General features: G+C 45.1%; 1 protein-coding gene and 1 pseudogene across 4 annotated transcripts in view; both read left to right on the forward strand.

Moving 5' to 3' along the window:
* The window catches only part of LOC106597058 (b(0,+)-type amino acid transporter 1), a 56,142-nt gene extending 52,485 nt beyond the window's left edge, over window positions 1-3,657 (forward strand). Inside the window, exons 12-15 of one of the 3 annotated variants that reach the window (XR_014382876.1) lie at window positions 460-609; window positions 1,111-1,285; window positions 1,872-2,552; window positions 2,639-3,657. Coding sequence is in view for 1 of the 3 variants with exons in the window: in XM_082969866.1 (XP_082825992.1) it covers window positions 460-609; window positions 1,111-1,285; window positions 1,872-1,933 (387 nt within the window). In the remaining 2 variants the exon portion in view is untranslated. Of the gene's footprint in view, window positions 1-459; window positions 610-1,110; window positions 1,286-1,871 lie in introns of all 3 variants that reach the window. The other 2 variants (XR_014382875.1, XM_082969866.1) reach the window with 2 other exon arrangements.
* A 136-nt stretch (window positions 3,658-3,793) lies between these two features.
* LOC106606356 (acyl-coenzyme A diphosphatase NUDT19-like) lies at window positions 3,794-11,565 on the forward strand (annotated as a pseudogene). Its single transcript, XR_014382877.1, has 3 exons — window positions 3,794-4,776; window positions 5,173-5,380; window positions 9,835-11,565. The product of XR_014382877.1 is annotated as an acyl-coenzyme A diphosphatase NUDT19-like (transcript).
* Window positions 11,566-12,165: the final 600 nt, after the last annotated feature.

The raw sequence follows: 12,165 nt of genomic DNA on the forward strand, positions 1-12,165 counted from the left end.
AAAAAACTACTTTCTGACAAAATGTGAAACTTATGATATTTGAAAATGTAGCTACTCTTACCCGTATACATGGCTGAACACTTCACGGCGGACTGGAACCCCTTTAACTCCGTTGTGTTTGTACAGCTTGTTTGGCCCGCGTGTTGTCAAGTCACTCTGGTTCATACTGACCGTGTGCAGAAAGTAGTCCATCACAACTTTTTCCCACTGATCTTTCTCAATAGTGCCTGCTAAATTCAGGGCAGCAATGTTTTTTGAGAGCAGTAGAAACACTTTGGCAAGTTGATCAACTTAATAAAAAGCAGAATTACTTTCCCATAGTTCTCAAATGCAGTGTATGATCTACCATTTTGTAGCTCTGAGTCTCTACTTTCATTGTAAAACAAATACCATTTCCCATTTTGCTACATAAGACCAAATCCAGGTGGTGAGTCACCTCTGTTGTTGTTGTGGTTGTAGGGTATTCTGGCCGTACTCTACATTATCCCAACAGACATCAGCACGCTGATCAACTACTTCAGTTTTGCCGTGTGGGGTTTCTACGGTCTCACAGCTCTCGCTCTCATCGTCATGCGCTTCACCAGGAAGGAACTCAAGAGGCCCGTCAAGGTAAGACTAGACTCACAGTGTCATACATCCAAGTCCTGTATATTAATGTTTGTATTTAACCTTTATTTAACTGGGCAAGTCAGTTTAGAACAAATTCTTATTTTCAATGACAGCCTAGGAACAGTGGGTTAACTGCCTTGTTCAGGGGCAGAATGACAGATTTTTTTTACCTTGTCAGCTCGGGGGATTCTATCTAGCAACCTTTCAGTTACTGGCCCAAAGCTCTAACCAGTAGGCTACCTGCAGCCCCTCATCTCTTGGCTATTGGAAGAACATAGTTATAACTATCAGGTTGAACTCATGGATGGTCAGTCCTAACATTCATAGCTCTGTCTATACATTTTAGAGTGGTTACATTTCTCCAGCCACATCCCTCAGCTGGTTACCACTTTGATGTGTTTCTGAATCCTAGATTCCCTTAACCTGTTTTTAGAGCAATACTGTCCCAGATCTCCTCCTTTGAGACTGACAGGTGGTTATGTTCTGGTTGTCCCCCAACAGTGTCCCATGCCCATAGCAGTGCTGGTGGTGATAGTGTCCTGCTACCTGGTCCTAGCACCTATCATAGACAAGCCAGAGCTGGAGTATCTGTACTGTACCATCTTCATCCTCAGCGGTCTGCTGCTCTACTTCCCCTTCGTACACCGCAAGTTCAGCTGGACGCGCAGGGTCATGAGTGAGTAACGACCCACCGCTCAGAGATGTTGACACTTGAGGGTTGGAGAGAGCCTTTATCCCAAAATGGCCCCCTATTCCCTGTGTAGTGCACTAGAAGACAACACTGCCTTTATCCCAAAATGGGCCCCTTATTCCCTGTGTAGTGCACTAGAAGACAACACTGGCTGTGTCCCAAATAGCCCGCTGTTCCCTCTGTAGTGCACTAGAAGACAACCCTGTCTGTGTCCCAAATAGTTCACTGTGTAGTGCACTACCCTATGGGCCCTGGTGAAAGGTAGTGCACTATAATATAGGGGATAGGGTGCCCTTTGGGAAGCAGACTTATCTTATCTTATCTTCTGCAACTTCAGTCTTTTTTAATGAATCAAAATGTTTTATTCCTCAGTGAGGGTACTGGAGTTCTTCCCCTTTAGATAATTCCAGTCATTGTGGAGTTCAACTCAGAAGGTCACAGAGCCTGTAGATCATGCTGTGATTGGGCTGATGTCACCTTTATTAACCTGTTTTATTAAAGTTATTTATTATTAACCTTTAATTAGCCTGATTGGTCCAATCTGACCTTTAACCTTTCACCTCCCCTGCAGGGCCAATCACCATGCACCTCCAGCTGCTGATGGAGGTCGTTCCTCCTGAGAAAAACGAATAGAGGAAGATAATAAACAGCCTAAACTGACTGATGTGGACAAATGTCTTTTAGTGCATCCCAAATGGTACCCTATTCCCTGTGGTGCACTAACCTATAGGCCCTAGTCAAAAGCAGTGCACTACATAGGGAATAGGGTGCCATTTCAGACACAGACTTAGAAAACACAGACTGTCTCATAATGAAGGTAATGTACTGTCTCATAATGAAGGTTCTGTACTCTCTCATAATGAAGGTCTGTCTCATAATGAAGTTAATGTCTCATAAAGAAGGTTCTGTACTGTCTCATAATGAAGGTTCTGTCTCATAATGAAGGTACTGTCTCATAATGAAGGTAATGTACTGTCTCATAATGAAGGTACTGTCACATAATGTTCTGTCCTGTCTCATAATGAAGGTAATGTACTGTCTCATAATGAAGGTAATGTACTGTCTCATAATGAAGTTAATGTCTCATAATGAAGGTAATGTACTGTCTCATAATGAAGGTTCTGTCTCATAATGAAGGTACTGTCTCATAATGAAGGTAATGTACTGTCTCATAATGAAGGTAATGTACTGTCTCATAATGAAGGTAATGTACTGTCTCATAATGAAGGTAATGTACTGTCTCATAATGAAGGTACTGTCTCATAATGAAGGTAATGTACTGTCTCATAATGAAGGTCCTGTCTCATAATGAAGGTTCTGTACTGTCTCATAAAGAAGGTAATGTACTGTCACATAATGAAGGTACTGTACTGTGTCATAATGCTGGAAATGCTGGAATCCTGTCTGTTTCTCTCCTATGAGACTATCGCCAATATAGATGGTCTATATAATGCCCCTGTGTGTTTAAATTCTGCTTAGGAGGACATATTTGCTTTTAGGACACTGCCATAATATATATTTAAGACACAGAGGCTCTGCTTGGCAGGTTGGCAGCAGCTGATAATGAAGGTAGTGTATCATAATGAGAAAGAGGCTCTGCTTGGCAGGTTGGCATCAGCTGATAATGAAGGTAGTGTATCATAATGAGAAAGAGGCTCTGCTTGGCAGGTTGGCATCAGCTGATAATGAAGGTAGTGTATCGTAATGAGACAGAGGCTCTGCTTGGCAGGTTGGCATCAGCTGATAATGAAGGTAGTGTATCGTAATGAGACAGAGGCTCTGCTTGGCAGGTTGGCATCAGCTGATAATGAAGGTAGTGTATCATAATGAGAAAGAGGCTCTGCTTGGCAGGTTGGCATCAGCCGTCTACACGGTCTGGATCCCAAACGAATAAACTGGATACAGGAGGTCAACGGCAGCGTCTCAAATCGCACCCTATGCCCTAGGGAACGGGGCGCCATTTGAGACGCTGACAATACGCTGTTCTTGTACATGACTAGAGAGAACATAATAGACCAAAATGATGTCATTATTTTTTACTTGTCCTCGACATTGTTTAAAGTGCCTCATGTTTGCGCTGTTCAAGCACTTCTATATTATCTATGGTTTTAATAGTTATTTGACAAGTTAAAAGACATATTTGTCCCTTGTTGTCTTCTATCTCGTCCACCAGCGGCCAGATGAACCTGGGGACACGGTTCATCTTATACTGCCTACTGTGTGATGTCACTCTAAACTGAATGTAGATTTTATACTACTGAATTCAACGTTTCAAAAACCTCTTCTCTTCTTGGACTTGAAAAGTAGATAGTGAGTTGTTGAGTTTGTGAATAAAATGGCTTTCCCTTCAATTGTAATTCAATCCCACAAATCAATTCATTTTTGTCATGTCATAAAAAGTTGACGGTATCTGTTTACTAACCACAAACATCAATCACTTTCCTGAACTTTAACCTTCACCCCCAGTTTAATCACCATCATGAACTGCGTTGATAGAGGCTATGGTGAGATCAGTCATCCACACCAGTAGGTGGCGTAGTAACACAACACACCGGAAACACGGTTCTTCTTCTACGCCCTTGACCTTCCTGCTCGTATGACGACACATCAAAACAATAACATTTGCTGATGTGAACTTTTTGTTTCTGAATAACATGATTGGAAATGAGAGAATAAAAGGATGAATACGGCTCTGAGACACTGGAAGGAAGCCGCGACGGTCATACTAGCTGCTGGTACGAGACATAAACTCCCTGTAGATAGTTTGACAAGGTGTGTCGATAAAGGCACCTCTCCACATGAGATCAGTGGACATCCCAACTTGCCTGACAGGTTCGCCTTCGACTATGAAGTGTTGTTGTTGAAACGAAGCGGTACGAGTGGTTTCATGCCGAATGCTTATGTCTTTCCCGGCGGTATGGTGGATCCGTCAGATTTCTCAAGTCAATGGCTTGATCTTTTTAAATCTTTTCGGAGCTCACTGAATTTTGGACTGGGATTTGTGAAACAGCCGCCGGAGACGAGACCTCCTATCTTCTCCACGGACAGAAAGAAACTGGGTTCTCCCGTTCCAGGAGACGTCGCATTGAGAATCTGTGCAGTGAGGGAAACGTTTGAGGAGTCAGGTGTACTTTTAGCCGTGACAAAAGAGGAAGAGAGTATTTTACTGAATAACAACATCGAGAACAACAGATACAGTCCGTCTGAATTAACCAGAATAACCGATCTCTGTGACGAGAGTGAATTGGCTAAATGGAGAATGTTGGTAAACGAGAACCCCTGTAACTTCATCAGGATGTGCAGAGAGCTGGAGTGTCTACCTAACATCTGGGCTCTGCATGAATGGGGTAACTGGCTGACCCCTACTGGTGTGTACGGGAAACAGAGGAGGTACGACACAGGCCTTCTACATCTGCTGCTTGCAGGAAACACCACCTCACACCCTACAAGACCAGAAGGAAATTGTGCACTTTAAGGTGATACCATAGCTTAGTAAGGTGAAAATGTATTTTATTGTTGTGTTTCAAAGTGTTAAGCGACTCTGTATTCATTCATGATGTATTCATCAGTACATAATATTGTTGTAAACTGTTAATTTAATCTTAGTTGAACCTAAACCCCCTCTCCCTCCCTTCCTCTCCTCCCGTCTCTCTTCCCCTCTCTCTTCCCCTCCCCCTCTCCCCCTCTCTCCCCCTCTCTCCCCTCTCTCCCCTCCCCTCTCTCTCCTCCCCTCCCCTCTCTCCCCTCCCCTCTCCATATCTCCCTCTCCTCCCCTCTCTCCCCTCCCCTCTCTCTCCTCCCCTCCCCTCTCTCTCATCCCCTCCCCTCTCTCTCCTCCCCTCTCCATATCTCCCTCTCCTCCCCCCTCTCAGTGGTCCACCCCCTCAGAGGTCCTCCACAGCTACCAGGCCAGAGAGATGTGGATAGCCCCTCTACAGTTCTATGATCTCAGCCGTATGTGCCGGTTCCCCTCCCTGCAGGACCTCCACAGCTTCTCCAGACAGAGAGCTTCAGAGGGCTGTGAACAGTGGCTCCCTGTCCGCATGGTGTCAGACAGCTGCTACATATCCCTCCTCCCAGGTTAGGGTCTACATGATGGGTCTGATTACTACATATCCCTCCTCCCAGGTTAGGGTCTATATGAAGGGTCTGATTACTACATATCCCTCCTCCCAGGTTAGGGTCTATATGAAGGGTCTGATTACTACATATCCCTCCTCCCAGGTTAGGGTCTATATGAAGGGTCTGATTACTACATATCCCTCCTCCCAGGTTAGGGTCTATATGAAGGGTCTGATTACTACATATCCCTCCTCCTCCCAGGTTAGGGTTTACATGAAGGGTCTGATTACTACATATCCCTCCTCCCAGGTTAGGGTCTACATGAAGGGTCTGATTACTACATATCCCTCCTCCTCCCAGGTTAGGGTTTACATGAAGGGTCTGATTACTACATATCCCTCCTCCCAGGTTAGGGTCTACATGAAGGGTCTGATTACTACATATCCCTCCTCCCAGGTTAGGGTCTATATGAAGGGTCTGATTACTACATATCCCTCCTCCCAGGTTAGGGTCTATATGAAGGGTCTGATTACTACATATCCCTCCTCCCAGGTTAGGGTCTATATGAAGGGTCTGATTACTACATATCCCTCCTCCTCCCAGGTTAGGGTCTATATGAAGGGTCTGATTACTACATATCCCTCCTCCTCCCAGGTTAGGGTTTACATGAAGGGTCTGATTACTACATATCCCTCCTCCCAGGTTAGGGTCTATATGAAGGGTCTGATTACTACATATCTCTCCTCCTCCCAGGTTAGGGTCTATATGAAGGGTCTGATTACTACATATCTCTCCTCCTCCCAGGTTAGGGTCTATATGAAGGGTCTGATTACTACATATCCCTCCTCCCAGGTTAGGGTCTATATGAAGGGTCTGATTACTACATATCCCTCCTCCTCCCAGGTTAGGGTCTATATGAAGGGTCTGATTACTACATATCCCTCCTCCCAGGTTAGGGTCTACATGAAGGGTCTGATTACTACATATCCCTCCTCCTCCCAGGTTAGGGTCTATATGAAGGGTCTGATTACTACATATCTCTCCTCCTCCCAGGTTAGGGTCTATATGAAGGGTCTGATTACTACATATCCCTCCTCCCAGGTTAGGGTCTACATGAAGGGTCTGATTACTACATATCCCTCCTCCTCCCAGGTTAGGGTCTATATGAAGGGTCTGATTACTACATATCCCTCCTCCTCCCAGGTTAGGGTCTATATGATGGGTCTGATTACTACATATCTCTCCTCCTCCCAGGTTAGGGTTTACATGAAGGGTCTGATTACTACATATCCCTCCTCCCAGGTTAGGGTCTACATGAAGGGTCTGATTACTACATATCCCTCCTCCCAGGTTAGGGTCTACATGAAGGGTCTGATTACTACATATCCCTCCTCCCAGGTTAGGGTCTACATGAAGGGTCTGATTACTACATATCCCTCCTCCCAGGTTAGGGTTTACATGAAGGGTCTGATTACTACATATCTCTCCTCCTCCCAGGTTAGGGTCTACATGAAGGGTCTGATTACTACATATCTCTCCTCCTCCCAGGTTAGGGTTTACATGAAGGGTCTGATTACTACATATCCCTCCTCCTCCCAGGTTAGGGTCTACATGAAGGGTCTGATTACTACATATCCCTCCTCCCAGGTTAGGGTCTACATGAAGGGTCTGATTACTACATATCCCTCCTCCCAGGTTAGGGTCTATATGAAGGGTCTGATTACTACATATCCCTCCTCCTCCCAGGTTAGGGTTTACATGAAGGGTCTGATTACTACATATCCCTCCTCCTCCCAGGTTAGGGTCTACATGAAGGGTCTGATTACTACATATCCCTCCTCCTCCCAGGTTAGGGTTTACATGAAGGGTCTGATTACTACATATCCCTCCTCCTCCCAGGTTAGGGTCTACATGAAGGGTCTGATTACTACATATCCCTCCTCCCAGGTTAGGGTCTACATGAAGGGTCTGATTACTACATATCCCTCCTCCCAGGTTAGGGTCTATATGAAGGGTCTGATTACTACATATCCCTCCTCCCAGGTTAGGGTTTACATGAAGGGTCTGATTACTACATATCCCTCCTCCCAGGTTAGGGTCTATATGAAGGGTCTGATTACTACATATCCCTCCTCCCAGGTTAGGGTCTATATGATGGGTCTGATTACTACATATCCCTCCTCCCAGGTTAGGGTTTACATGAAGGGTCTGATTACTACATATCTCTCCTCCTCCCAGGTTAGGGTCTACATGAAGGGTCTGATTACTACATATCCCTCCTCCCAGGTTAGGGTCTACATGAAGGGTCTGATTACTACATATCCCTCCTCCTCCCAGGTTAGGGTTTACATGAAGGGTCTGATTACTACATATCCCTCCTCCTCCCAGGTTAGGGTCTATATGAAGGGTCTGATTACTACATATCCCTCCTCCCAGGTTAGGGTCTATATGAAGGGTCTGATTACTACATATCTCTCCTCCTCCCAGGTTAGGGTTTACATGAAGGGTCTGATTACTACATATCCCTCCTCCCAGGTTAGGGTCTACATGAAGGGTCTGATTACTACATATCCCTCCTCCTCCCAGGTTAGGGTCTATATGAAGGGTCTGATTACTACATATCCCTCCTCCCAGGTTAGGGTCTACATGAAGGGTCTGATTACTACATATCTCTCCTCCTCCCAGGTTAGGGTCTATATGAAGGGTCTGATTACTACATATCCCTCCTCCCAGGTTAGGGTCTATATGAAGGGTCTGATTACTACATATCCCTCCTCCCAGGTTAGGGTCTATATGAAGGGTCTGATTACTACATATCCCTCCTCCCAGGTTAGGGTCTATATGAAGGGTCTGATTACTACATATCCCTCCTCCCAGGTTAGGGTTTACATGAAGGGTCTGATTACTACATATCCCTCCTCCCAGGTTTACATTTACTTAATTCAGAGCGTTGTCAGATTGTCCATTCGTGAATTCAGGGCCTTCTGCTCTCGGAGCGTTCAGAGAGCACACTGGACACTCTGGCCGAGGAGTAGGGTTGATCTGAGCGTTCTGACCAAACAACAGCAGTCAAGCACCCAAGCTAACTGGCTATGCTAACTGGCTATGCTAACTGGCTATGCTAACTGGCTATGCTAACAAATAAATTACGATTTTCTTGCCAACGTTTACTGACACCGGCCATATTCAACGGGTATTGAGCGTTTGTAAATTAGTCAGTTATTCTGGCTCTGGCACATTCAGACGAGAACGCTCTGAAAACGGAGTAGATAGCCAGAGTGAATTTTACAAACGCGTACTAAAACGGATGTACCAATAAACGTTCATTCTAGAAAATTAATGCTCAGTTTGTCACACTCGCATTACGGTTCCACGTATCGCTTGCAGCATTTTAGTCAAATAAAGATTGTTATACTAGCTGTTTAGTCTGTTTTATAAAATGACAACTCGTTCTCATTCTGAGAAAAATAAGGTAGGCCATTTAAATTCAACATGTGAACAAAGTGGACAGGCTAACATGCTGTTCAAACAGGGTGCTGTGTTCATAACAATTTACTGTTTTTCCATGTTTACTGAATTCAGAACTTGTAAAATTATACCTTACATTTTACAGCAGACGCTCTTATCCAGAGCGACTTACAGTAGTGAATGCATACATTTCATGATTTTTTAAAATTTTATTTATGTAATTTTTTAGTACTGGCCCCCCGTGTGAATCTTACCCACAACCCTGGCGTTGCAAACACCATGCTCTACCAACTGAGCCACAGGGAACACCTTGATCCAAGTTGGCTAAACTTGGACTATAAAAGATTAGCTGGCTACTCACTAGCACGTGGGCCTGAGAGATTGTTGATGAGAACCAGTGTTATGTTCTATAACACCTGCTACATTATTAGTGAATGTGCGTTATTCATGGTTCTGGTTAGATAGGGCTACATGTCACATCACTCCTGCCTGGTTTCAGATGTCTCGCGCCCTTTATTCACGTCTCCCCGCGCCCTTTATTCACGTCTCCCCGCCCCCTTTATTCACGTCTCCCCGCCCCCTTTATTCACGTCTCCCCGCCCCCTTTATTCACGTCTCCCCGCGCCCTTTATTCACGTGGCCCCGCGCCCTTTATTCACGTGGCCCCGCGTCCTTTATTCACGTCTCCCCGCCCCCTTTATTCACGTCGCCCCGCGCCCTTTATTCACGTCTCCCCGCGCCCTTTATTCACGTCGCCCCGCGTCGCCCCGCGCCCTTTATTCACGTCTCCCCGCGCCCTTTATTCACGTCGCCCCGCGTCGCCCCGCGCCCTTTATTCACGTCGCCCCGCGCCCTTTATTCACGTCGCCCCGCGCCCTTTATTCTGTCAATCTGTCAATCTGAACTGTCAATCTGATTCGATACGGTTACTGCCGGATGATCGTTTAACGTGTGTGTGTGTGTGTGTGTGTGTGTGTGTGTGTGTGTGTGTCTCCTCTTACCAGGTGACGAGCTGTACCCAGAGGAAGGGTCGTGTCAGATGGATGTGACCCTGAACACAGACCAGAGCCTTGATGAGATACATCAGGGCCTTGATGAGATAGACCAGAGCCTTGATGAGATAGACCAGAGCCTTGATGAGATAGACCAGAGCCTTGATGAGATAGACCAGAGCCTTGATGAGATAGACCAGAGCCTTGATGAGATAGACCAGAGCCTTGATGAGATAGACCAGAGCCTTGATGAGATAGACCAGAGCCTTGATGAGATACATCAGGGCCGCTCAGCACTGCACCGTATCGTAGCCTTGGACCCCTACACCGCTGCTGCCGTCGTCACCATCACACCCAAATACAACCACCTGCCGCCCTTCACACGGTCCATCCTGAGGACCAGCAGTCAGCTCTGAGAGATGGGTTGACACTCAAATGGAAACCCTATTCACAATTACTTTACAGCAGAGATACACAAATATCTGGTTAACAGTAGTGCACTACATAGGGAATAGGGTGCCATAGGGCTCTGGTATAAAGTAGTGCACTATATATAGGGAATAGGGTTCCATAGGGCTCTGGTATAAAGTAGTGCACTACATAGGGAATAGGGTGCCATAGGGCTCTGGTCTAAAGTAGTGCACTATATAGGGAATAGGGTCCTATAGTCTCTGGTCTAAAGTAGTGCCCTATATACAGTGGGGCAAAAAAAGTATTTAGTCAGCCACCAATTGTACAAGTTCTCCCACTTAAAAAGATGAGAGGCCTGTAATTTTCATCATAGGTACACGTCAACTATGACAGACAAAAATTAGAAAAAAAAAATCCAGAAAATCACATTGTAGGATTTTAAATGAATTTATTTGCAAATTATGGTGGAAAATAAACTTTTGTTATTGACCAAATACTTATCTCAATACTTTGTTATATACCCTTTGTTGGCAATGACACAGGTCAAACGTTTTCTGTAAGTCTTCACAAGGTTTTCACACACTGTTGCTGGTATTTTGGCCATTCCTCCATGCAGATCTCCTCTAGAGCAGTGATGTTTTGGGGCTGTCGCTGGGCAACACGGACTTTCAACTCCCTCCAAAGATTTTCTATGGGGTTGAAGTGTACCTATGATGAAAATTACAGGCCTCCCTCATCTTTTTAAGTGGGAGAATTTGCACAATTGGTGGCTGAATAAATACTTTTTTGCCCCACTGTATAGGGAATAGGGTGCCATAGGGCTCTGGTCTAAAGTAGTGCACTACATAGGGAATAGGGTGCCATAGGGATCTGGTCTAAAGTAGTGCACTATATATAGGGAATAGGGTGCCATAGGGCTCTGGTCTAAAGTAGTGCACTATATAGGGAATAGGGTGCCATAGGGCTCTGGTCTAAAGTAGTGCACTATATATAGGGAATAGGGTGCCATAGGGCTCTGGTCTAAAGTAGTGCACTATATAGGGAATAGGGTTCCATAGGGATCTGGTCTAAAGTAGTGCACTATATAGGGAATAGGGTGCCATTTATGACTCGACCCATCTATACTGCTATGGTCTTGCTGCTGGTTTCCCTACTACTGTGTTCTACTACCTGCCAAAGGGTTCCCGAGTGGCGCAGCGGTCTAAAGCAGTGCATCTCAGTGTTAGAGGTGTCACTACAGACCCTGGTTCGATTCCAGGCTGTATTACCTGACTTGCCTAGATTAAACAAAGATTAAATAAATAAATGTATTAAATTCTGGGACAATGCAAATTGATCTTGTTTTCAAATACTTCTCAATGTATTATTTTTTTGTCCATAATTGTACAGATTTATTTAATCAGTGGGGTTTTGTATGAAACATTCTTTAGAACTATCACACCATTATACACTGAGTCTACAAAACATTAAGAATATCTGCTCTTTCCATGACAGACTGACCAGGTAAGTCCAGGTGAAAGCTATGATCCCTTATTGATGTCAGCTGTTAAATCCACTTCAATCAGTGTAGTTATAGGGGAGGAGACCGGTTAAAGAAGGATTTTCAAGCCTTGACACAATTGAGACATGGATTCTGTATGTGTGCCATTCAGAGGGCAAGACAAAATATTTAATGCCTTCGAACAGGGTATTGAAGTTTGTGCCAGTGTCAAGAACTGCAAAGCTGCTGGGTTTTTCACACTCAACAGTTTCCTGTGTGTATCAAGAATTGCCCATCACCCAAAGGACCTCCAGCCAACTTGACATAACTGTGGGAAGCATTGGGGTCAACATGGCCCAGCATCCCTGGAGTCAACATGGCCCAGCATCCCTGTGGAACGCTTTTGACACAATGCCAGTTCCTGCCCGACGCGCCGAGGCCCTTCCAGACGC

The sequence above is a fragment of the Salmo salar genome, chromosome 26 (genome assembly GCF_965601325.2).
Source record: "Salmo salar chromosome 26, fSalSal1, whole genome shotgun sequence".
In the NCBI taxonomy this organism is placed as follows: domain Eukaryota; kingdom Metazoa; phylum Chordata; class Actinopteri; order Salmoniformes; family Salmonidae; genus Salmo; species Salmo salar.